The 26,460-nt window shown below is 36.6% G+C and overlaps 2 protein-coding genes across 2 annotated transcripts in view; both read right to left on the minus strand.

Annotated features, from left to right (window-relative positions):
• The window catches only part of ccndbp1 (cyclin D-type binding-protein 1), a 7,353-nt gene extending 576 nt beyond the window's left edge, over nt 1–6,777 (minus strand). Inside the window, exons 1-10 of the mRNA XM_079242596.1 lie at nt 6,627–6,777; nt 5,934–5,993; nt 5,519–5,598; nt 5,217–5,298; nt 4,824–4,920; nt 3,204–3,277; nt 2,289–2,365; nt 1,814–2,073; nt 1,641–1,701; nt 665–711 (exon numbers count right to left, since the gene is read on the minus strand). Coding sequence (XP_079098722.1) covers nt 665–711; nt 1,641–1,701; nt 1,814–2,073; nt 2,289–2,365; nt 3,204–3,277; nt 4,824–4,920; nt 5,217–5,298; nt 5,519–5,598; nt 5,934–5,993; nt 6,627–6,714 — 926 coding nt within the window. The 5' untranslated portion in view covers nt 6,715–6,777. The remainder of the gene's footprint in view (nt 1–664; nt 712–1,640; nt 1,702–1,813; nt 2,074–2,288; nt 2,366–3,203; nt 3,278–4,823; nt 4,921–5,216; nt 5,299–5,518; nt 5,599–5,933; nt 5,994–6,626) is intronic.
• A 2,077-nt stretch (nt 6,778–8,854) lies between these two features.
• LOC306757020 (H-2 class II histocompatibility antigen, A-U alpha chain-like) lies at nt 8,855–24,143 on the minus strand (the record flags this gene model as incomplete). Its single annotated transcript, XM_079241984.1, has 5 exons — nt 8,855–8,994; nt 11,331–11,612; nt 17,081–17,338; nt 19,095–19,182; nt 24,069–24,143. 5 exons carry the CDS (start codon nt 24,141–24,143, stop codon nt 8,882–8,884), a joined length of 816 nt encoding a protein of 271 aa, XP_079098110.1. The 3' UTR covers nt 8,855–8,881.
• Between the last annotated feature and the right edge of the window lie 2,317 nt (nt 24,144–26,460).

Consider the following 26,460-nt stretch of genomic DNA (forward strand, 5'->3'; position numbering starts at 1 on the left):
AATCTCTGGCAGTATTGTAAGAAGATCAGCTGATTTAGATTGACTGAAGCATAGTATAAACTGATAATATCAGAACACCTCTGTTGTGAGAGCTAATATGTAGCGTTTCCTTCTTGCAGTTGTTTTATTTTATGCATTTTTTTTTAATGTTCTTTTTTCCTAAATGCGGCGTGGTTATATACATGAAGTGCGTTCGCACCTGTCAGTGATCGTAGATAACCACATTTAAGAAAACACAAAGACTTGTGGTCTGCACGATCATATTTGGACTGGACTGGGCCAAAGTGCCAAGGACCAAGTGTGTGTCCCAAACATTCCAGTTCACATCCATAATGACAGCAGAAAAGTGACAGAGAATGAATGACTTTTTGTTCTTTAGCAAGAAAACAGATAAAACACCTAACATCTGGAACAGTGATTCATCATTCCAAGTTATTTCAATAAACAAGTCTGATCAACCCTCCAAGATGAACACACATGACTTGTTGCACTTACTGTCACTTTCCACCCATTTGTTTCCCAACCATGTTTTACGAACCACAAAAACTTTTTCTCACAACAATTTTATCACCATATTGGCTCATACCACGTCCCCTTAAGTTCACTTTTGAAGACACCAAAGAAACATTGCGTTACTACAATAGTGCAGGTGAATCCGTCTTACCTGATGATCTCCAAGAACTTCTTTAAAAGTGCTGCCAATTTAGACACCTAAGGACAAAAAGACACTGTCACTTCATAATGGTACAAATTAATCAAAAGGGGGGGGGTTAATGGTGAAGATTCAAACAACACATAAATCAATGGTGCACTTATTCATACTTTTAAAATTTAAATCAAGGAATATAAAAGTTTCAACTGTGGGGGGAGGGAATTTTTTTCTAACTCGCCCATTTAAAAGTAATTTAATCTCAAAGTTCAGCATATTTAGGGGCATGTCCTTTTGACTGACAGGTACCCGATCACCCGCTTCAAGTAAGAAGAATGTAGAACAATTGCGATTTTTAGCCAGTTAACAACATGACTTAGCTTTTGCCCGCTTCCCTCCGTTAGCTGCTTAGTTACTGTTATCTCCGGGTTAGCTTGGTAACCTCTTAGCTACAGGCAGGTCGGAGTTCACTCGATGTCAATCATCCACTATGACGTTCACAGCCCCCCTCTCAGCTCCACCTCTTTGCCCATATTTGTATTTTCCGGGCGAGACGACACGCATGACGCTGCCAAGATGGCGGTGGTAGGAACCGCCCACCGAGCTTCAATTCAGCTCTTCAGAAATCTATGGGTGACGTCACGGAGGCTATGTCCATCTTTTTACATACAGCCTATGATTAACACACACGTCAGGTTATTAAATTGTCTCTTTTTTTCCAGCCAGAACTCTGTAGATCAGAGATTCAACATGGTACTGGAATAGTTATGTTACCAAACTAAGAACAGTCATTTAATCTTAATAATCCTGAGAAGTTCCATTATCTCTTCTGAGCTTTGCACAGTTTGTGTTGGTCTGATAACTGCTCCACCAAAGTTTGCTTATCTCAACACACAAGGAGTATCATTGTTCTCTCATTGACTACAGTAATAGATAAACAGTTTTTCTTCCACTTTCTTTGATCAACAATAACAGAGTGTAAGTGTCTTACATTGTTTTCTACTCCACTGTAGTCCATGGGCGGGTAGAGACACAGAGCCAGATCATCAACCCTGTGGAGGAAAGAAGCAGATAGGAGATAAGTCTTCATGACTGCGACTTTATGGGAATTGGCTGGAGAAACATTGCATTGTGTTGACTGACAACCTGTGTGTGTTTGTTTACCCAGGGCTAATGTCCCGGCTGATGTCACCCAGGTCATCGAGTTGAGCGACATTCTGAGGTCCACTGCAGTCGGCGTTAGCTTTGACGGCTGACGTCAGCTTCCTCAGACAGGCTGCTGCTGCTTTCATCAGCCCCTGACATGCAGCAATCACAGACCGGTCTTTCTCTGACCAGTATGTGTCCTGGTTGCCTCGAGGATTGTCTGCGTCCTGGTCGTCATCGAGGACATCGTTGAAGGGGTCCTGGACCTCAGCTAATGCCTGAGGGAGGAAAATATGACAGTTTTCCACTGGAGCATTAAGCAGGATCTTTCTTAAAATGTCTGATTACTGGTTCACACAGAAAAACACAGCACTGACATTTTGGGGTGGGAAAAATTCTGTGTATAGACAAGAATCTTATTAATTGATCTCAGTACATAAATAATATAGTAATATAGCTGCAATGAAAATGAGCAGTATGTGTGTGTGTTTACCTGTTCAATTTCCTCTATAGCATCTTTTACAACTCCCAGCTGAGAGGACAAAACCAACAGCAGGGCTGCCTTATTATCTGCAGATAAAGATTTAAATTTCTCCTGTTTGAATATACCCTGTAAAAATATGTGCATATTTAGTTTTGCAAGTTATTTCAAACCAAAACTTTCTCTGAAAAACATGGTAACTGGAAGTATCTGCTGTTGAAAAATCTCTCAATCTCATCCTGCAAGTAAACCCTGTCATGTGTACTAAATTTAGTACATTACAGAAATCTTTAAATGTCAGGTTCTTGTGTTATTACAACCTGAACAATTAAATCAACAATTAATCTGTAAAGGGAAAATAAATTAAATGCTTCACTGTGTATAGCACTATTTTGGTGATGCTGAATGAAATATATTTCCTGTAAAAAGGTTAATTTGTTGTGTTTTTTCTTTATTAAATTGTTTGGGTTATAGGTCACATTTAAGGTAAGAAAAGGTTTTAAATGATTTATAGTAGTTTCATGTTTTAAACATCACAAAATCCTTGAATTCAACAAGGCTGGGTACACTTTTAATTAGCCTCTTTTTTCATTTTTATTCTGGATTAAGAATTTTCATGTAAATTTGTGGGCAGAGACAAACTGTGTCATTCAGCAAGTATTTAGAAGTGTCACTGAAAACATGCCGGGATTCCTACTTACGCCTTTTAAGTTGCTTTTCAGTGTTGTCCCTTAGTTTACAGGGATTCCTTTTAAAATGTAAACCTAATAACTATCTTTTTTTTTTTTTTAAATACACTTACAGTGCAACAAACACAACTAATTCTACAGCTGGTTCTGACATTATCTCAGTAAACGCTAATGGTAGCAAGTTGGCCAGTAGTTCACTATGTGTGAATTTTTCTCTGATTTTGATGAATCAACTGACCTCGTGGCAGCTGTGGGTAGCGGTCGCAGGCAGCCCAAACTCCTCCTGTTGACGTCAGCTGTTCCTGGGTCAGACTGGAGGTGGCAGAGGGAAGTGGGAGCAGGTACGGTGGATGTTTAATACACAGCAAAACAGACAGATTGAGACAAAAGAAGGGTGAAAAATATACATGAAAAATTACACCCAACATACTTTTATTACTTTATTAAACACACAATATCATAAATGCATTACAGTAAATGTTTTTTTTTTTTTTTTTTTTTTTTTTTAACAAACAAAATAGCCTGTTATTACTTGAATTAAACTTCTAAAGTTCACTGTTTTATAGAAGTACCATCTAAAACAACACTGTGAGGATATCACTGTAGACGCGATCATTAGTAGTGTGTCTTGTCTTTTCTACTTCCACATTAGGTTTTTGTCGCTACTTGTGCTTCATTAAGGATTATGATTAAATTTATGATTAAAAACGGAAATTTTAAAACCTAAAAACTCTAAAGGGACTGAACATTTTCCACATGTGTTTTATCAGGGAGCCAAAAAGTATAAACTTGTTTTTGAGAATTACCAGCAAACTGGAACTTTAGAAGGAGCCATCAACTACACCCTGATTTTACATAATAAACAGCTACCATGAACAGCTTAAAATAAAGAAAAATAATAAAAAGCCAAGGCATTCAGATAATGTTAACATTTTCATTAATCCTTCTCGTGTTTCACTAACATCTCTGCTGAAGCAACAGTCACAGTGTGTCGACTATATTTGTCACTGATGTGAGACTGGACAGATAAAAATGGGAGATAAAATGGTCTTTAATAAGTCCAAGTTTGTTAAAAACAACCTGATAATTAATATTAGCAGGTGAAAGATGTAGTGGTAGCGTTAAATGTAGAAACAGGGGCTGGTACTTGTATATTTGTGAGGGCTACATTGTCTTGCGGCAGGGGTTTCCAACTCCAGTCCTGGAGAGCTACCATGCTGCAGGTTTTAGTGTTTCCCTGGTACAACTCATTTGATTCAAATGGAAAAGTTTTCCAACAACTTGTTGTCATCTTCTGCACCTGCCTGTTAATGACCCATTGATTTTTGGTCAGGCGTGTTGCAACAGGGAAACACTAAAACCTGCAGGATGGTTGCTCTTAAGGACCATAGTTGGAGACCCCTGTCTTATGGTAATAGTTTAGCTGTCACCAACTGAAATAAAGTGAAATTTTTACCTCGCCTGAATTCAAGCAACCCTGTGTCAAATAAAACAGAGGTGGATGGTAGCAGATTAAAAAATTAAGTGTCTTCTCACATATGTGTTAAACTACAGTGAGGGAAAGTATGGACAGTGTTGTTATTTAATTACTTTTTTTTCATTAAAGCAATCAACAGGATTCCACTGCACAGCTAACCAGATGTCAAAACATCTGTCCATTTTTCTGACTGCAGCAGTTCATGACTTGTGTTAAAAATTATGCATATATATCATCAGCTCTGGCATGGTCAGACTGTAGTTTCACAACGTAACAAAAAAGCACCAGAAAGGTGTTTCAGATATGACACAAAGATGTTCAGCTGCTGCCTGGTCAACAGAAAGCTGTGCATGTCTGAAAGGGGCTTTAAACTCAGCGTACCTCTGTAGCGGTGTGCTCAGTATGACCTCTAACAGCTGTGCGACTCCTTCCAACACCTCCACTGTTGCATCTCTGATCTGACGACGTAGAATCACCCCTGAGGCACAGACAGGACACACAGATAAAACATGATATAGTTCACATTACTTTCATTCGCTTTTGTAACATTTCAACCATTAAATTGTAGCTCCTGACAACGTACTCTTGATAACACAAATCAAGTTTGGTTTAACGACAGGTTAAAAATAAGTTTATCGAATCAAACTAGGTGACACTGAACATAAATAAAAGAGATGCTTATGCACAAACAATAAAGAAATATTGGTAAGACAATTTAAACACCATTACAGCGGAAATACTGGTCAGCTGATACGTCGAAGATTGTTAAGGTACCTTGGCTCTTAGGTAGCCAGTAATACACTGTTGACAAAGTCAAGACACTCTTCAAGATGGACTCTGACAGCTTCTCCCCGTCCTGTAGCGATGGCACAATGTGTTGGAAAATAAATCATTTAATAGCTTTAAATAAAGACTCTTGGTGTACATCTGCATGCACTGCATTCATCAATAAATATACACTATTAAAAAAACTGAACATCTTTAATAACTCATGCATTATAATCTGAATGAAAAATGATCATTCAAGAGGCTTTGTGTGAATTAATATTTTTCAAGCATGATAGCGATAATCTGACCTGTTTGGATGGCAGGGGAGGTCTGGAGAAAGCCAGGCTGAGTTTAGTGGCTTCCTGTGACACTGCCTTCACTGCCTGGTCTGAGGACAAATAATAATTAGTTCATATTTTATGTAATTTGTGGGGGTGATGTTATTTGATCATTTTGATGTGATACCTCTTAAAATAAGATCATGACAGACAACTTCAAACTGTGGTCCTTGAGGGCCACAATCCTGCAAGTTTTCTATATTTATCCCTGCTCCAACACCAGACTCAAAAAATGAATCATTGTGCAGACATTCACAGGCTATTAGATCAATCAGGTGTCAGGTGTTCTGCAAGACAGTAGCCCCTGAGGACCAGAGCTGCTCACACTTGAGCTAGAGCCTTAAAAAATAAAGAAAAGAAAAAAAAAAAAACACCAATACTCAACTCAAAGTCTCCCAGAAGTTGGATAGATTGAATGCTCCATCTGATTCGTTGGATTCTCCATCTGTGGTAGAAAAGGATTTAGCTAAGTGAAATTTTTCAACATTCAAGTTATAATTTTGATCATTTTTAAGGGACCATAAAATCCACTTTATGACTGATTAAACATATTTCTCAAACGTGTATAGTTCACTAAAAAAAAAAAAAAAAAAAGCAAACTTGCATCACCTTCAGTCTGTTTAAACTCATAACTTGCACCTTGTTGTTTTTATGCACAGGAAAAAGCTGATCATGGCAAGTAGGAGCAATGATTAAATAAATGCTTCCTCACGGGACTACTCAATATGAAATGATGTTGTATAGAACCAACACTGGTGGGACTTACATTTCCTTATTTACATTAATAAGAAGAGATCATTGTTTTTGTTTAAAAACTATGGGATAAACTAGTGCTATACCTTAAATGTCTGTAGCATAGCCCTAGCCTTTACTTTCTATAAAATAAAATAAAAAAAACCCAAAACTTAATAAACTGTATAAAGAAAACAGGCTTGACCAGACCTGAAAATTGTCAGGGATTTGAACACATGACTGGTTTTAGACATTGCTTTATGCTAATGCTACCTGAAATGCGCTAGCAGGTGGAACTTTAAGATTAAATTTAAGCATTGCGCCACACATTATAGTTCACATTTACCTCTGACTCGGTCTCTGATGCAATGGACGGAGTTCAGCACATTTCGTAAAGGCAAAGAGACATTTCCATCGCAACTGTCAGCACTCATGTCACAAAATTTGAAGACAGCTCTAGCTACGCAGCGTTGGGTGGAACGAAAGAAAGACAGGATTTCGATCCGGGGACAATAATAAATGGCACAGGGCAGGATGCATAGATCCGGGGACAATAATAAATGGCTAAATCTCTCTGCCAAAAAGAGAAAAATATAAAATATATTTAAATTACGAGGAGTTATCAATTGTATCAATTAGCAGAAACGGAGAGAATGAAATGTTTGACGAAGTAAACAAGCTTTCAGTGGCGGACTTCTGGTTAAAGAGGCTGGGTTTCCATAAAGTGTAGTACCTCAGTTTGTTCACTAGGTGTCAGCCTTTCCTTAAGTTGTGCCATCAAGCTCGCTTCATTTGTTGAGTCCATAGGTATACAGTCTATGATTGGGTCACGGGTCTTGCACATAGACTGTAGGTCTTGCAGGGTCCGACCTATACGAATTATAGGTTTTTTTTTCCTTCTGGTTTTATTGCGCCTCGGACAAACCCCAGTATAACAAATATATATTTTCCCCAAAAAGGGATATATGAATCTAATAATTATTTTTTTTAAATATAAGCAAAAATTTGCTTATATATTTGATTTTTTTTCCAACAATGTTATCTGAAAAAACAAAGCTGATAATTTTTAAGTCATTGCGGATGCAAGAGAACAGCTGATTATAATTGTGCAGCTTTTTAATACATCTGAAACAAGTAGGTATTCTAATCATAAATTAAATACGTTTTTTATTTTTTGTAATTTAACTCCCTCACGATACTGATGCTCTCAAAAGAAAATTCATTTCTTTGAACCATTCTTAATATCAATTCTGCTGCAGTGAATATGTAAGTAAAAGATCGAAGAGTATTTGTAAAACACACATGAAGTTTGACACTTGCTTCAGACTACGATTTGAACTTTTTTTTTTTTTTTTTTTTACAAGACACTGTCAAGTTAGTGGTAAAACTAATTCTGTGTTCACTTGCAAAATAATACTTTTGTCAAGTTTTTACCTTTACAGTGTGCTCAGAGCAGCATGCAATACATTGCAAAGACTCCAATGATTCACTCTTGTCCTTATTTTAACGACAGAAAGAGGAAAAAAATAACTTTTAAACCAAATAGAAAAAAAAAAACCCAAACAAAATAAAAATAAAAAATATTACAGAACAAAGATGTCCCTAATGTTTCTCCTTAAAATAATGGCATTTTTTGTGTGTTGGCTTGGAGAAACTAAAGTTCACACTTGAAGAAAAGATTTAATTTGTTCCTCTTCCTGAATTGTAAAAGTTTTCCTGTATTTGAGGTTGAAAAATCTATGTTCAACAATGTGTTTCATAAATATCTTATTTAGATAATCAAATAAGTCATCATCAAGAATGATTTCTTCATTTAAGCAATAAACCATAAAAAAGACCCAACTTTCAGGCAAAACTGTCACAAACTGTCCAAACCCATCTCACTGCAAATCCTGAAGCTTCAATACAAATGCTTAACGTAGAAATTTGTGTCCAGAAGCTTTCTTAGTTTTGTTTTGCTACAGGACAGAACAAAATAAGATTTTAATATATTTCTATAGTTACCAGCAAACACAACACATTATAACAAGGCTCTTGCATTTCCTGGTTGGTTTCAGGCTTCCTAGAGTTAGGAACGACTCATATTTGGATTACATTATTTTTTTAATGGAACCATCACCATCATGGATGTCTTTTCCCTTCACATGTATTTACCTAAAATGCATGCTAGAAAGTATATCTTCATTGAGTTTATGTAAATTCTGGCATAAAATTCTGAACTGATGCTATGAGGGCATGTTTTGGGGAGAAAGACATTTTTAATTTCTAAGTTAAGAACTACATGGTTAAGGCCAGAATAACATGGAGGCTTGTGTTTTAACCATTTACCTTTACCTTCTGGACTAATGTACCACAGTCCATCTTCTGAGTTCAAATCCAATTTACCAATGAACTTGCATACAAATATGAACATGAATATGACACAGTGTCACACTGTAATGACCTGTTGTGATTTTTTCCATTGTAGTTTTGCTCACTTATACTTACTTTTACTTTTGCTTTAATGTTCCTACATGTAATACAACAAAAAAACTTTTCAGCATTTTAAAAGAAAGAAGAATAACGCTGTGTAAGGTCTGGAAGTTCTTCATCTGGAAATTATTAATTTGGCCTCTTGATTAAATAGAAGATTCCAGTCCCGACCCCAATCAGGGACAAAACAAGGCTTGAAGTGAAGAACACGGCTGCAGAACTGCTGGTCTTTTTCTTCAGTTCTGTGGATCAAACAAAAACCTAGTAAATATTTAATATCTAAAGTCTTTTCTGTGTTTGTTCACAATATATTTTTTCTCAACCTTTATTATTCCAGGTAAAATGTGTGATAATCAGTTCTCATTTGCAAATATGAGTATCTGGAGGACTCAAATCTGCTGCAGGAAAGATTTCATAACAGTACTGTGAATTGGTATTTGGTAGAAAACAGAATAAAATGAGTATTTAATAACTGCTTTTGTTTCCAATTAACCAGTGCTTAGACCAGGGGCCAATTTCAGAAAGCAGGTTTGTTCAAAACGCAAAGTATATATACAAAAGTAAGTATAGTGTTTTTGCTAAGTTAAGCACAAGTCTTTGACTTGACTTTATTCTGTACTTGGATCAAGTACTTAGTATTACTTTGTGGCAGAACAAAGTAAAATGTACAGGAAAATCTGAGAAAAGAAGAATATTATAAGTTAAATATTTTTTGTCACTCATTTCAAACTCTGAAACCCATATATTATACAGATTTAGTACACAAAGAGTGAAACATTTCAAACATTTATTTCTTGAAATTTTGATGATTGTGGCTTATAGATAATGAAAACTGCATCTATCTGAAATGAAGTGTCTTGAAAAATTAGAATATTACATAAGATGGATGGGGAAAAAGGATATTTTAAACAGAAATGTTAGACTTCTGAAAAGTATGTTCATTTCCATACACTCAATACTTTTGCATGAATTACTGCATCAATGCAGTGTGGATATGGCAGCGATCAGCGTGTGGCACTGATCAGGTGTAACGGAAGCCCAGCTTGCTTTAATAGCAGCCTTCAGGACATCTACATAGTTGGGTCTGGTGTCTCTCATCTTCCTCTTGACAATACCCCACAGATTCTCTTTGGGGTTCGGATCAGGTGAGTTTGTTGGCCAATCAAGCACAGTCACACCATGGTCATTGAAGCAGCTTTTGGTATCTTTGGCAGTGTAGGCAGGTGCCAAGTCCTGCTGGAAAATTAAATCGGCATCTCCATAAAGCTTGCCAGCAGAGGGAAGCATGAAGTGCTCTAAAATTTCCTGGTAGATGGCTGTGTTGACTGTGTACTTCAGAAAACACAGTGGACCAACACCAGTAGACGACATGGCTCCCAAATCATCACTGACTGTGGAAACTTCACACTGGACTTCCAGCAACATGGATTCTGTGCCTCTCCACTCTTCCTCCAGACTCTGGGACCTTGATTTCCAAATGGAATGCAAAATTTGCTTTCATCTGAGAAACAGTCCAGTCCTTTTTCTCCTTAGCCCAGGTGAGATGCTTCTGTCGTTGTCTCTGGTTCAGGAGTGGCTCGACACGAGGAATTTGTAGCCCATGTCTGGGATTCGTCTGTGCGTAGTGGCTCTTGATGTGCTGAGTCCAGCTTCAGTCCACTCCTTGTGAAGCTTCCCCAAATTCTTGAATGGATGTTCCTTGAAAATCGTCTCAAGGCTGCGGTTATGCGTTTTGTTGGTGCACCTTTTCCTACCAGATTTTTTCCTTCCACTTAACTTTCCATTGATATGCTTGGATACAGCACTCTGTAAAGTCAGCAGCCTTCACCATAATTGTGTAGCCATCTGACCCAGACTGAGAGACCAGTTAAAGGTTCAGGATACCTTTGCAGGTATTTTGAGGTAATTAGTTGATTAGGGTGTGACACCATGACTTTCTAAGACTGAAGTTTTTCACAATATTCTAATTTTCTGAGACACTGCATTTTGGGTTTTCATTATCTATAAGCCACAATAATCGAAATTTCAAGAGTTGAATATTTGAAATGTTTCACTCTATGTGTAATGAATCTATATAATATTTGGGTTTCACATTCTAAAATGAGTGATGAAAATATTTAACTTTTTCATAATATTCAAATTTCTTTAGATGTACCTGTATACTAAAGTACTGGTATAAGCCTTAGTATTAAAGTACAAATATAAGTTTTTATATTATTGAAACCTACTTACAGACTTTTCTCAATACATTTCTGTAAAAGCAAATCACTATACTATTCCTAAGTATATAGAATATAGCGTATTAAAGTACACTATACTGCCTCAGTTTCAGATTAAAATAAGTGTACTTGCAGTACAATTAAATGAACTACTTTTTGCTTGAGGCTTGTGCAAGCCTTCTGATAAGTTGCCATAGGAATAAAATAAAAGTGCTATTCAGCTACCTATCTGTTTGATCAATGGGGTCTTTTCATCTACCCCTGAGTATGCTCAACTCAGACTTGTTTAAACAAGATGTTACTAGATATTGCAGAATATAAATATCTGTTTATTACGTACAAACTTGCACACTTCTTACCCCAGGTAATACTGAGAGGTTGCTCTGAGGCTTCATGTTCCACTTTGCATGAGTAATGATCTCCCTCTCGAGGAATGAAACTAAGGGTTGAGATTTTATGGAACGTGCCATCGGTGTTATGGTGGTAGCGCAGGTCCAATACGGCATTGGTGAGCTCCATGCCGTTCTTTGTCCACGTGAAGTTGATAGTGGGCGGGTAGAAGTGATTGGCCAAGCAGAAGAGAGTGTTGCCCACACCATCTTCACCGTCATACCGGGTGTAGATGGAGACATCTGGAGCTTCTGGTAAGTTAAAAGTATTTCTCAGTTAGACTTTGCTTGTGAACACACATTAAAAAGAATAAGGTAATTAAAAGAACATTACAGAATTATACACAGAACTTTTGTTTTAGAGTGAAACAAAACCAAGTTAAGTCCAGAGAGTGAAACACATTAGGAACTATGATTATAATAATAAATCTGATGAAAAGAGATGGTAAATAAAACAAACAAACAAACAAAATTATGATAAATAACACAATACAATAAAAAAAAAAAAAATTACAGAGTGGTACATAAAAGCCAGACCTTTATATTTTCACATTGGAATATTTTCACCTCCTATCACAGCTTGAAGCATATTGACTAAAAACATCAAGTGTTTTAGTTCTGCTTCATGCAACAGTTAAAGTAAAAGAGCTGCGTGATCTGAGGAGCCTTCCAGGCCAATAAAGTGTATTTCTAACAGGTATACTGGTGTGAGCAGCTATGAGTTAAAAGAAAAACAGTCATTATCTGTGAATTTTAGTTTCAAGTTTCTTTTCAGATCTTTGGCTTTAATGATTCAGTCTTGCTTTTACATTTGTGTATTTTCTTTCTTTTTTTTTTTTTTTTCTTTATTAGTCACACACAGTCACATGATAAATCATAATCTACAAAAAATGTATTTAAAACAAACATAACATTGTATAGTTACTGAAAAGCACAGACTGAAGCATAATGCTTATATTTAAGCCTGACCTATTACATAATTACATTTTCTTTTTAAAAATACCTGTTACTATCAGTTTTATCATGGCAGTCAGTTTTTCTAAGGATTGTCACAATTTGATCAGATTATACTCTCTGAACATTAGATTAGCAGCGGGGTACCGCAATGGTCAGTACTGGTACCATTAATTTTTCATCTGTTCATGCTACCTCTCGGTGAAACCATCAAGAGACATACTGAAAATTTTAATCATTTAATCATTTACAAATGACTGGCTTTTTACCTTCATACCAGTTTTTTTTCAGTCACTGACTATTTTGTGTTTGTCATTACCGTCTGATTTTATTTCTTTAACACTGAATCTTTGCCATACGATCTGGTTCCTAGTTTTCTTATCTGCTCTGTTTGTATCTTTGGATGCTGTTCTCCAGATATGTTGGTTTACCTTTGGTTTTTCTCTTGTTCAGTGGGTTATTAAAGTTCATTTTTTAATCTTTATCTATCTGCCTCCATCCTGTAAATCCTATATTTGGATGCTCCACTTACACATATGATGAAAGTGGCCTAATAAAAGCTAAATCAATCCAACAACTACACACATAACAAAAGTAGGCTTCAAAATAAATCAAATGTTCATGTATCGGAATTTATATTTATTAGAGGTGATTTATTGTGAGCTTAGGCAAAACCAGATGGGAAAGTGTTACAGTAATTAGTTTTGCTGCATTAGTTAGAAATTTCCTAACTTTGTAAATGTGTTTGAAGTTAATAAAAGCTATTTTCATATCACTCAAGACATAAGCATTAAAATAAAAATCATTCACTCCCAAATTTCTTGACTTTGAGGTTGTGTTCAGCCCAAGATTTTTTGCCCAACCCTTTAAACCCATAATCCCAATGCCATTTTTCTTTTATTTTAAGGTTGATGTGTAATAAGCCATAAAATATCCAGACCTTTGGACTAAAGAACAGTTTATAACTAACTTTTTTAGTCATCATCATCAGAAGATATAGTTACATAAAGGCGAGTGTCATCAGCATATGTGTAGAAAGAGATATTGCGTCACTTCTCTTGGAAGCAATAAGAAATAATAAAAGAAAAGAGCAAATACTGTGGAGTCCCAGTGCTAATCTCATGTGGTTAAAAAAAAAAAAGCAGTCTTCTATGGATATAAAAAATGTATTTCCTTGAAGTCTCACGTAAAGTAGTTAAGAACTATTCCTGAGAGGCAAACACATTCACATTAACATGTAAAAGTTTCCAATGGTGATTAAACCCAGTTCCAGAGTGGAAGGCCCATTTCTTCTAAGATTGGTTCCAACATTTGTTGTTTTAGCAGGCATGTTTGGACTGTAATGTGTTTGCAAGGGAATGTATAGTTTTATAATTATTTTTATAAAAAAAAAACCTGTTAAATATTTTGTCATTCAAGCAGACGGCATGGAATTGTTATTGACAAACCTTGTTCCAAATGTGCTCACGGCTATGGATGTTTCCCACTTTTTCATTTCAATTAACCCTTTAACCACCATCACTGTAAATCTGTCAGTTTGCTGCAGGGGTAGCTTCTCCTTTGTGCATTTTAATAGTTTATAAAGCTTCCCTTTTCACATGTCAGAAATAATTTGACAGCCTCTGCTCAGACTACTCACATTGACCTATTCTGTAAAGTCCCAGAATGTATTTGGTGAAAAATGCCAACATGATGTTCAAGCGAACAATCATCTTTGTGAGGGAAGGTTCCTATCTGTGAGAAATGGCCTGAAGGAATTTAAATGACAGCCATAATAAGAATGAGCTGAATTCAATGAGGGCTAAGGGGAGAAACTTCAGTATTCTTCATAGTCTCCTATACAAAGCGCACTAGATAATCCTTTCTGAAAGAAAAGATGAGTTCAGAATTCCTGACAGTTCAATGCTTAAAATTATGTTTCTTCCACAGTCCAACTAAAACGATTCACACATATAAATATGGGGACTACAACAGTAGTTTCTATTTTATTTATCATTCTGTTGTTTTTTTGTTATTTTAATTGCCAACATAGAAACAAAATTGTTTATTTTCACTGCACCGTCAGAGTTTATGCTGCCTGTCAGAAACAGATGCGGCAGATAATAAAATAGAAACAGAATGCAATGCAGAGGGGGAAGTATGGTTTCAGTACAACAGAATGTTACTATGGTCCTACTTTTATTTTATTTTGTCTTTTATTTATACAAGCAGTTCAACTTAGACACACGGTCCCACTTGCCAGAGAGATCTGTTTCAGACAGGAAAAAAAAAAAATTGAAGACAGTTTGGATTCTGTCCAGCGATGGACTGGCGACCTGTCCAGGATGTACCCTGCCTGTCGCCCAATGCTTGCTGGGTTTGGCTCCAGCTTACCCCCTGACCCTTAATTGAACTAGGCAGTTCAGAAAATGAATGAATGAGTTCGGATTCTGTTTTCTTTGCCTTAAACTTGTTATTTTTTTCTTTGTTTATTTTGTTTTTCCAATCAGGAAAAATGTTTAAAAGAAAAAAAAGACAAAGTAAGTACATTCCGTAGGCTGTCAGATCAGCCTCTGGGCAAAACGAGTGGACTGAGACTCTTCTGCATTAAGCCCCGCCTCCCGCCACCGCACTACATCGGGAGCGCGCACCGCACCTGCTTTCGCCGTCATTGTAACATCTCATAAGCAGAAGGATTAGGCTAATATGAACTCAATAAAAAAAACAAAATACAATGTCAACACATAGCATACAGCCCTACATGTTGGAACCTGAATCAGACCCTGAAAACAAAGTGGAAAACAGCAACCCACAGCAACGAATGCTGTGGGTGGCACCAGCCATCGTTCAAAATAACTTTGTCCGACGTTTTCCACCCGCCTGATGTATTTGTACATGCCCTTGTTAACCAGTAGAAGGTAACCAATCACCGAACTTTATCCCCCGGGACGTCACAAGGATTTCCAAGTCGTAAAAACTCTCTAAAACGACGCGTTTTTCGTCGCCATGGAAACCGAACGGAGACAGTGCTGGAACTCAAACTCAAACATGCGTTTATGAGGAATCAACACTGTAACACTATAGAAAGCTCAGAAAACTTTAAATACCATAATAGGACCCCTTTAAAAATGTGCTGAATGTCATTTCTGATGAAAGGATGGAAACTGTGAACAGGGGTGTGTTGGACAGAACTTATTCTGCAGAGCTTTGTTGCACACTACCAGTCAAAAGTATGGACCCACATTCCCATTAAACTTTCCTTAAATTGGAAAGTGGGCCCAAACTTTTAAGTAGTGTATTTCTTGATAATGTACTGGTTGTTTGGGAGATTAGATATAAAGTTGTTTTTCTCTCTTGTAGTTTAATATCAGTTTTATTTTAAAGTCCCAGTCTATGATTAGGTCCAACATGCTGAACATCTGAATGCTGATTGTTACTGCTTTTGCTGGAATAACAAAAATCCCTAATAAAAAATTTGTTCACACCAACAACGAACGTCTGACTGTTGGAAGTCATGACGTTTGACCTTCCTCTCCTCACTAAAGATGCATTAAATAAGTGATGGATAGCAGCCAGGTGATATGTCTTGTCATAAGGGAGTACCATGGTCAGCTTTTTTTTCTTTTCCAACACACTATGACAGAGTGTGATGCTTCCTTTGGCTATTTCTGGAAGTCTTCTGCAAATTGGACCAGCGGTGGCATCACCCACACGGTCTTTCCTGGTCAAAGCTTTTTCTACTGAGACTGGTTCCGATATTATTTTCTGTTTACAGGACTGTATGTGCAGAAATGGCACAAAAAATATGGTAGTACTTGCATAGTGCCAATGCAATTAATAATTTAAAATGATTTTTTTCCCCATTTTTTCCAATTCTATTTAAGAACATGTAGTTGTGATGTTTTAAACATTTTGCCACAAGTGCTTATAGCTGTGTTTCTTTTCTTCTATAACGTCAATGAACCCTCTGACCATAATCACTGTAAATCTGTCAGTTTGCTGCAGGGGTAGCTTCTCCTTTAGCTGAATTGTACTAGTTTAAAAAGCCTTTCTTTTTCACATGTCAGACATCATTTGACAGCTCAGACTTCTCACATTGACCTATTCTGCAAAGTCCCAAAATGTGTTTGTTGAGAAATGCCAACATGACGTTTAAACGAACGTCATGTTGGCATTCTTTGTTTGGGAAGGTTCCTATCTGAAAGACATGGCGTGATGGAATCTAGCTGACAGCCATAATAAGAACAGGTTGAATGCACTGAAAACAGTTAATATCCTGTTGAAGAGAGGTTGGATTAATTTGTCTTTGGCTTGACATTATGGGGTATTTTTTTCATTAAAGAGAAGGCACACAAAATACATTCTGACTGTTCAGCTCTACTTAGAAACAAAACAAATGGAGCGACACAAAATTTAAAGTAAAAAACGGACTTCATATCAGTGAAGAGCTCAGACTCTGCCATCCTCTTCATCATGATGAACTCCAACGGTAAACCTGCTCAATGTTAATGTCATTTCTGAGAGAAAACTGAATGTGATGCATGAAGGTATTTTTTAAAATTGGTTATGCAGAGCTCTGTTTCAGTTATGAGTATGTTTTATTGTTCTCTCTCATAGATAATTTATGTTTTTACAATATCAACAACATCAGATACAGTTTTTATGAACTTTATATAAAAACAAGTCACCAATAAACTCTCCAACTGATGGAAGATTTTTTTCAGGATCTTCCTCCTCTCTCTAAAGATGCATTCACTGAGTGATAGTTTGCAGCCAGGAAGGCCTACCTTGTCGTAAAGTAGAACCAGGATCAGCTTTTTTTGCTTTACCCAAAGCATGGTGACAACGCGCGATACTGCTTTCAGCGATCTCAAAGATCCGTTTTGCAAAGTCTTTTGCACGCTCAGGCAGCTGGGGCACCGCCCAAACTATCTCTTTCTGGGTGAAATCAGCATATCCAACCACATCTCCATCAGCAACCAAATCCACCCGCACGTCAATGGTTTCGTAGCATCCATAACTGAACTGGAACTCATGGGATGGTGCTGAAAAGGAGATAAAGCAATTACATAATGGAAACAATACAAAGCTGTTCTTAGGATACATTCACGTCAGATTCGAGTCCTAGTACGTTTGCTTGGAAAGTCCAATTTGTTTGGGGAAATGTGAATGTGCCAAACAATTTCAAATTCAGATCAAAGAAGCAGACTTGGTCTGGTCTTGGTCTGAGGACCAATACAGGAAGCGGACTACAAAGTCACAAAAAAAGTCTCTTCCTGCATTGCACTGTGAGCGATCACATTAAGGGCCCTCTGACTCATCTGCTGTTCATACTGCGGCCCATAGTTGCAATGTATTTCTGCAATAAACTTGCATAAGATAAAATAAAGAAAACCCAAAACAGCAATAGTTTCCAGCTCCATGTTTAGCTCGCAAGTGGAGGAGTTTTCTTCTTCATGCGGGTCTCGTCTTCTCTTTTGCTCAGGACTAGTGCAGCGCCAGCTTTGGTGAGAATAAGGATATATTATTTTAATGGTTTTGCTTGTTTGACCAAAGTGCAGCAAAAACACAATCAACTGAACTGAGACCTCAGTCTAGCCTAATCTAGTGGACTTTCTTGATGTGAATGCACCCTTAATTAACTAACAGCCCAGATGGGGGAGGGAGGCCGAATTAACTCTGAACACAATGGTTGGTTAGCATGTATTGAGACCTCCATGCCACCATACCCAATATACCATCTGTGGGAGGCGTCTCAGTACATATTTTAGCTGCAGCTTTTGCAAAACTTCAGTTTGGAAGATCTGTTTCTTCCCTGGTGTTTGGGATTCCCTCTTTTACTTTTGTTAATCACCCCTTTCCTAGTTCCCCTCATTCATCATGTTACATTACTGGTGAGACCCAATGATATTCTTGCATGCTGCTTTCTTGAGGCAATGAAGATCTGACTTCCTACTCTCATCTTAGCATATATCCAGCATCATATATGGCATTATTATTATTGCTACATCTCTGTGCAAATAAATTTTACATATTTGCACCCACCTGCTCCCATCAGTGGAGATGAACAACAAAACTTTCTCTCAGTTTTACTCATCTTCCTCACAGTTCCAATCACAGGCTCTAACCCAAAAATGTGAAGTTTGAAACAAACTTCTCTTGACAAATTAAGCCACTTTTATCAATCATATTAAATATACAATGCAAAAATAATGCAGATAGAAAATATTACTTAAAATTTAGCGGACTGGGTTACAAAAATAATTCCCGTTTGCTGATAATGTCCCTTTGCTCGCTGAGGAATGAGGGACAATGGGAACGCCAGACTCCAGGGGTCCAGCACTTTCATCAATGTATCAGTCAGCACTTCCTTTCAATTTAACTTAACATTTTCAAATATTAATATATCATATTAATATGTGAATACATTTTCTGACTCTCTTTCAGTTGGTTTTTCTCTGTTAAAATACTTTGTGATTGTTTTGACACCTCACAGTTTGTTTTTCTGTTATCTGTCAAACACAGACGACAGATTTATTTAAACTGTATTAGCTTTATTAAAACTGGAAGAATAAAGAACCAAATAGTAGCATTTAAATGGTTAATTTTGTTGAAAAGCTGCATGATACATTTCAAACTCCCGTCTCTTTAGGAGGAAGTAAAACTTGAAACCTTTCTATTTTTAAAATTACTGGCTTCTACGCCTAAATGAATGCACTTAATCTTTCTATTAGCACGTCTTAAGTTACTTAAAAAAAACAACAACAGACAACTGATAAAAGCTGCAGTTTGACACCCTACTTGTTGCAGATGCACAAACAGCTCCGGTGATTAAAATCAGTACAATTGCAGACATCTCCAGCAGGTTTGTGTGAGCAGCTACAACAAACTGTAACAAAGACGAACACAGCAACCAATCAGATATAATGACACCGCTGTTGCCAGGTAGAAATAAAAGGATTTTAGGCACAATTTATTGTTTACTTGATTGTGTAATTGCAAGAGGGGCTGCTGCTAATAATTTTAGGAAGTGTAATTTCTGTGGATTACCACCACTAAATTGTGGACACAACGTTGAACGCACTTCCAATTCACATTATTAAGTTAATTATTATCTACTACTATATTGAATTTCCCTTTGGGTATTAATAAAGTATTTTTCGTTTCATTTCATTTCATTTCTGACAAGTATAAAGACAATTCCTGTGCTTATTTGAGGAGACCTCTCATTCTCAGGGATTTTAGTAAGGAGGTATGATTCCTAGATGGCTCACCGATAACATGACAGCTGATGAGCTCAGTCTTTAAAATTCACTCTTGCAGCCTGTGTGGCCTGGAACAGAGAGAAGCTATTCTCCATCGCACATTTAATTTTCAGAATATTTTTATTTTGATCTGCAAAGAGTAAATATATATATATATATTAACGCCACAGTTCGCCACACATACACTATTGCTTTACATGTGTGTTCTTATTCTCTGAAAATCACACGATGGTTTGCACTGAACACAGTGCAGTGAACGCGCCATCTGCTGGTCGGAGTTTGACACTGCATCTATCTGGATAACATTAATTTAAAATTAAAATTTTCAAATAAATCAACGTCTCTTCATAAAAAAAAAACCCACACAGACACTTTGAAATTGTGAAATTATGAATCAAAACTAAACATAAAAATAATTGTAATTTAAGTTTAAATGCCTGGTGATGGCTCTGTCTGCCATACCCGCTTTCACTTCAGAAGACACAATTTTTTTTTTTTACCAATTTTGGGGATCCCAAAGGTTTTCCTCGTTTGTTTTGCAACTAATATTTTTGTTTGTTTGATTACTGTCACGGTATGTTAATTTTCTTCTTTTGCCAACCAGCTTAAAAGGCAAAGCTAAAGGTAACTTTATTTTGTGATGTACTGAACCGTGTTTGGCAACCAATGATTATTATCTCTCCCTGTGCTTTTCAGTATTTATTTTTATTTATTTTATTTTATTTTTTTTTATTTTTTTTAAATTTTTTTTTACATCCCAACTAATTGAAGTGTCATAACCAGACTGACAACTATTCATCCATTCTTTCATGGTCATTGTAATTTTAAAGATTGTTAATTAAATTTGATTTAGTTAAATAACATTGTGTAAGATTTTTTGTTGTTAACTGACCAGAATTGATTTCTGTATTTATATGTACATATTCTTTGGTTTATTATGACCTCTGTTAGAAGTCCAACACATTCACATAAAACAAAATATTTTAGATTTGTTTCTCCATTCAACGGGTAAGCCAGCAGGGTGCGCCATGACAGTCTGCAATCGTGAAATTATACAGCCTCCGGGAAGGGACAAACGGCCCCAAAGGCGGAATAAATAATAACGCCAATTCTTGTTATAAAGCTCCAGATGGGTTCCACTTGTTTAGTTAATCCAAGAACTGCATTTTAAACTTTAGATCAAATAATTTTTTTCAGTGACCTAAATTAGGCATTTTACTGGGCTGAAAATTATCAGTGAATTTGCCGTTTTAAAACGCCTAAAACTGCTAGAACCAACGGCTTGCCGTCAGCGTGGAAAATCATGTTAAATTGTTATTAACAAAGATGGAAGGCCACGGATATGCAGCAGCAGCACGGGAGTCCTTCTCTCCATTGCCGAGAAAGCGCAAAAGGACACTTAAAAGGCAGTGTGACCAGGAAATACAAAGAACAAGGATCAACATCGGACTAGCTTTCTCCAGGTGGAAGACGGAGAAGGGTTTTAAAAGGGGTGCCGAAGTTGCCAACTTCTTGACAAGTAAGTCAAATGCGTTGCCTAAAATAGCCTAAAGAAACGTTTTTCATTCAGTTGTGTTTACCATAGTCATAATATACATTTTTATTTCTCGGTGTTGCCGAGGCTTTTTGATACATGTTGGCTACCATTGTTACGATGCCTGTTTTTCAGAAAGTGAGGTGCCAGAACGCGGATGCGTTGGAATTGTCACGACGATTCCGACATCAGGCGGATGTAAATGTTACACAATGTCCCTTTAAGGGTTTCTATACCATGGTTAGTAAGAATTATCATGACAACTGGCATGCGTTATTTTCTTATATATGTACAGGTAGTTTGGAAAGTTAAATCACTGTAATTTTATGGCAAGCTTGCCATATAATTTCACTCCGCACCGGACGTCCCAAGTTCATTGAACTGATTTAGATCAGCTTGTTTTTACGGGCAAACAATTGAAACACACTGTGGCATGGATTTCGAAGAAAATTTTTGGCCGAAATAAAACATTTGATGAATTGGAAGTGGAGGAGTGGTAAGCGCTCCTCCGTTACGCAGCAACGTGGTATTCAGCTGGTTCAGATCAACTGTCTTTTAACAGGTGAATGAGAGAATCGCGCTGTAGATTGACAGCGGTTGTTTGGCATAAAAAGGATATCGAGGCTAACATGAAATAGTTAGTATAGTTTAGCATATTTAGCAAGTGTTGTAAAAAAGAAATACAAATTTGTTATAAAATGTTTACTGCCAAGTTATAAGCCAAAGAACTTGGATCATTAAATGGTTATAATGCACTTTGCTTTGATTTAATGTGAAGAAATGCATTGTTATAATGTTTATATTTCATTTAAACATTCTGAACAACCTGAAATTCATTCAGAAAAGGAAATAGGGTTTCAACATTGCTTGCCACATTTACATATTTAGGGCAAGTACTTTAAGTATGTTATTCTTTTGTAAATAAATGAATATTTGAGTATGTTGGTCTTTTGTTCCACTTTGTTCTGTTTTTTTTTTTTTTCAGCTTAAATACTCCTTGGTCACACAAGGAAGTTTGGTCTTGGTGATCCATCTTTGTTCTCCTTCAGGCTTACATTTCTGTCTTATCTCAGGAAAACAAATATTTATATTTGCATGAAAGATAAATATGATTTAAAAAAAAAAAATCTAAAATGAATGTCCAAATTAATTCAGCCTCATTGTAACTGAATTACTTTTATATGACAGAAACAACTGTGATGTCGAGGAAACCTGAAGGCATTTTTTCTATTTCTACAATCTATTTTTTCTTAGTTTAAATTTACATCACTGTAAAGAAAACTGATTACAAACAAAATTATAGCAGTCAAAATATTAAAATGTTAGTTTAAAAAATTTGTAAATATAATTATTTAAAACAAAAATGTTAAGGTGAGTTGCAATAATTATGTACATTAAACCTGGGGAATTAAAAAAATTCCCTGATTACCTGAAAGTTGTTTATATGAGAAATTCAGGCTCATCTAAATAGAAATTGTGTTTCATTGTTGTGGTTAAATGCATCCCTGCCAGGTTACCATGGTAACTTGCTGGAAAACAACTAAGAACAATTTAATCCATTAAAATATGAGCTCTTTCTTTGTTTCTAGAACAAATATACACTTTCATGTTTTACAAATACCTGACTATGTGTGGACATGGTCTTAGAAGCAGCTACAAAAAGAATTCAACAGTTTACCAGAATCCTAAGTGGCAAGCTTTTCTACACCAGAAGCTACACTGAATGTTCATTACAAGCACGCTTTAGTAGTGGGGTTCCAGCTGGCCAGCCGTGGAGTGGGCCAGTCACAGGCGGGTGATGACACAGCCAGGTGTGTCCTGTACAGCCAGCCAATCGCGGAGGTGTGATGGCACAGTTTGTAAAAGTCTGGTGGAGTTAGTCCTGGATTCTCTAAATCACGTAAGAGGCCGAGGCCTGGGGACGTAACAGTGATTGAGTTTCAGAAGAATATTTTCCTGCCAAAAAATTAGTTTCACCAGAAAAGAAGGCTTTGATGAATGTTCAGATTATAACCGTTTTCTTAACTGTGACAGAATTAAACAGACTGAGCAATATCGTGATATTTTAAAAAAAAAAAAAAAAAAAAAAGGATGCTATCATAACCCTGCTCTGAGACTGATACATAAGATTCAGCCCTGCACCTCGTTAAAAGTGTAAGTGAGACACTTGATAAGTAACTTTTAGGTGCAACTTTTTCTTTTTTTTGTGTGTTTTAGTGTTTTTTTTGGAGTATTTAGGTCTCCCCAAATAAGCACGAGAATTGTTTTCACACGTATCAGAAATGGGATAATGTGAATTGGAAGAACAAAATTTCAACAAAAGTGAAAAATGCCCGGTTTGTTGATAAGGAGTATCGAATAAATTAGGTTAACTAAAGCGGATAATTATTTTCAAATTAAATTTAAATTGTATTTATATTAGGCAATTGATCCCAACATATTCTGTCAAGAAGCTCAATGTCAAACTTTTGTTCAGCTTTCAGTACAGCACCCAGAGACATGCATACAGACAGTGGGACGAATTCTTCAGCCTGGATGTAATTATAAATGTTTTAGAATAATTAATTAGCAAAACCTTAACGTTTTGACATGTGGTTTTTGTTAATATTGTGTCATGTTTTTGTAAAATGTGCTGCCTCATCATCTTTGACTTTTGAAGAGAGCCAAACAATGTCTCTTTACCTTTTCTTGTCGAGTTCTGTTGGATGTTTTTCTGTTGTCGGTTGTTTTTTAGTGTTCCTTTATCGGCCTTTTTTGCATGTTTTCTGTGGTGTGCTCAGTAAGTTGATATGTACAGAATCACAAGATGATAATTAAAAAATAACAACTGAGCGTGGCTGCTCTCAGCTTCCGTAGATATGTTGTGTTTTGTTTAATTTCTCTTCTCTCCTCAGGTTCCCAGTTGTTCTTCCCACTCTTCCTGTACACCTGGATTCAATTAGGCAGTTACCACACCTGCTCTTTGTTGGTCATTACCTTCCTCTGAATAAATATTGCCTTAATTCCTTTGTTTCCATAGATATCCTTGTTGCTGCCCGTCTCCCCGGTCATCTTACTTGTGTTAGTTTGGATTGATGTCTTCTGTTATGGAATAAATTTCTGGGTCTTTGTGAGCAGTTCAAGTTTTTGAGCCAACCAGTTAAATCTCCAATTGATCATGTGATCATAGCTTCAGTTTCTAATTTTAAGTTTGGATTTTTTTCCATTTTCTTTTAATGTTTTGACCAAGTGGCATTTTGTGTTGTTGGCGACAGATTGGGTGTAGGAGGGTGGTCACACGAAAACATAATCCAATTTGGCTGCACTGCGACAAAAGTTCAGCCTGGTTCAACTTTTTTTTTTTTCAATCCTGTATTTTTTCTCCTGCAGATTTCTGCATTGTGATCTCTGCTGCATCATGGGAAAGCTCAAGCTAAAATTGAGGGTTGAGGTCTATGGCTGTTTCACAAATGTGAACTGATTGTGCTTTAACTACAAAGAAAAACAAAAAAAATCTCCACCTTGTTATGTCTGTTTGATCAGAAATAGACTGTCTCGAAACACCACCTTGTTTGTGGCAGTGGACATCAGCTTGTCTCCATCTTCAGTCTGTCTTTTCAGCAGCTATATACAGAAATATTGAAAATGCAGCGTAGGAAGGTTTCTTTGGAAGTCATTTAATGTTTTAACAGAGATTTTTCTTTCATCCCAAACAGCAAAAGGGAGGGGGGTAGTTTAAAAGATGAAACCGCAGCAGTGGATAAGCCTATTACAGTATGTGTGTGTGTGTGTGTGTGTGTGTGTGTGTGTGTGTGTGTGTGTGTGTGTGTGTGTGTGTGTGTGTGTGTGTATGTTAGTGCGTGTTTGTGCGTATGTCTGGGAGGTTTTTTGGATTCGTTGATTACTCATCACCAAACTAAGACACACATGCACACAGAGTGAGTAAAGCCTGTGTGACTGATAGGGTTTCCTAGCACAACAGATCAAACTGTTTCTGTTCTGGCTCAGTGGTGTTCACTCTCTCTATGTCTGACTTGTTCACATTTGTCATTTCTGCACTCTTTCTATTCTTCTCCTCAGGATGTCTTCTCCTGTCTTTCATTGTCTTCATTCCTGTGTTACCACCCACTATCCTAGCTCTTTTTAAAAACATCGTGAATTCCTTCTGCCTTTTTATCTCTTGCAATTCATCTATAATTTCTTTTTCCTCCAGCTTATTTCCTCTCTTTTTCTTGTTTCCTCCCATCTTTTTTCATTTCTCTAATCCCTTGCAGCTTGCTTTTCCTCCTCTTACACCTCTTTTCCCTGTCTGGCACTCTTTCTTTCACCTCCTCCTCCCCTCTCTCCCTTTTAATACTCCATCTATGCCTGCTGCCCCCTCTCCCTCATTATTTGGTATAATCGGTTGTCTAGACAGTGACTCCCCACACAGATCACACCTGAGAGAGAAAAATGAACAGAGGGAGCAATGGAAAGAGGAGAGGAAAAAGAGACATAAAAAAGGAAATGAGACCGTGGGGAGATGCATTAAATGATATATTGATTTGCCTTCATTTGGCTCTTGAAGTCCTCCAAATTTTTCAGATTGAAAGCTGCCATTAAGTACAAAGAAAGAGATGGAAGAAAACTACATAAAGTTAGAAAGAAAGCTATAAAATAACAGCTGGATAAATATCTGACCGACTAAAATAAAATGTTGACGTGCAATTGTGCATGTGTGTATGATCTATTCTTAATATTTTGTGGGATTTTCTTTTGGACTGTTTAACACCTAATTAGTATAAGAATTTACTCTTAAATAACAAAATATAACTCTTTTTTTTTTTTTTTTTAAAGTTGTCTTTGCTTCTTAAGCTAACCTTTAGCTAACTTAGCATTTATGGTGACAACTAGCTAAGCTAACATGGCTAATAGTGGTTTCCATCTTAATTTTTCATTGAACTATCCTACAGAAAGTGAATAAACATGATCTAAATGTGCAGGTTGAGTTAGCTATTACAAAAGCAAGGGTTTTAAATTGGAACAGAATTGTAACGTTTCATATTTACACTCGTCAAATATTTAACATGAGACATGTAAGTGCTAATGTTGCAGTTGTGACAAAGGCATATTCTCAGAAAAAGATACAAATATGTATGGCTGACATCTCTGAAACAAAACATGTTAAAAGATTAATAAAGACATGACATTCCTAAGTTACAGTGAAGTATTGAGAGAAATAAAACAAATTTTATGTAGCCTATCAGATGTTGAGGAATGCCCCTAGATCAGAGTTGATCTGTTCAAAACAAACAATAATTGTTTTAATGGCTTTAAATGTGCATAATGAGTTACACATCATGGATTCATGTGTGAAACGTTATACCATTTTGTGGAGGCTACAGGGATT

The sequence above is a fragment of the Telmatherina bonti genome, assembly GCF_933228915.1.
Source record: "Telmatherina bonti genome assembly, chromosome: 6".
In the NCBI taxonomy this organism is placed as follows: Eukaryota; Metazoa; Chordata; class Actinopteri; order Atheriniformes; family Telmatherinidae; genus Telmatherina; species Telmatherina bonti.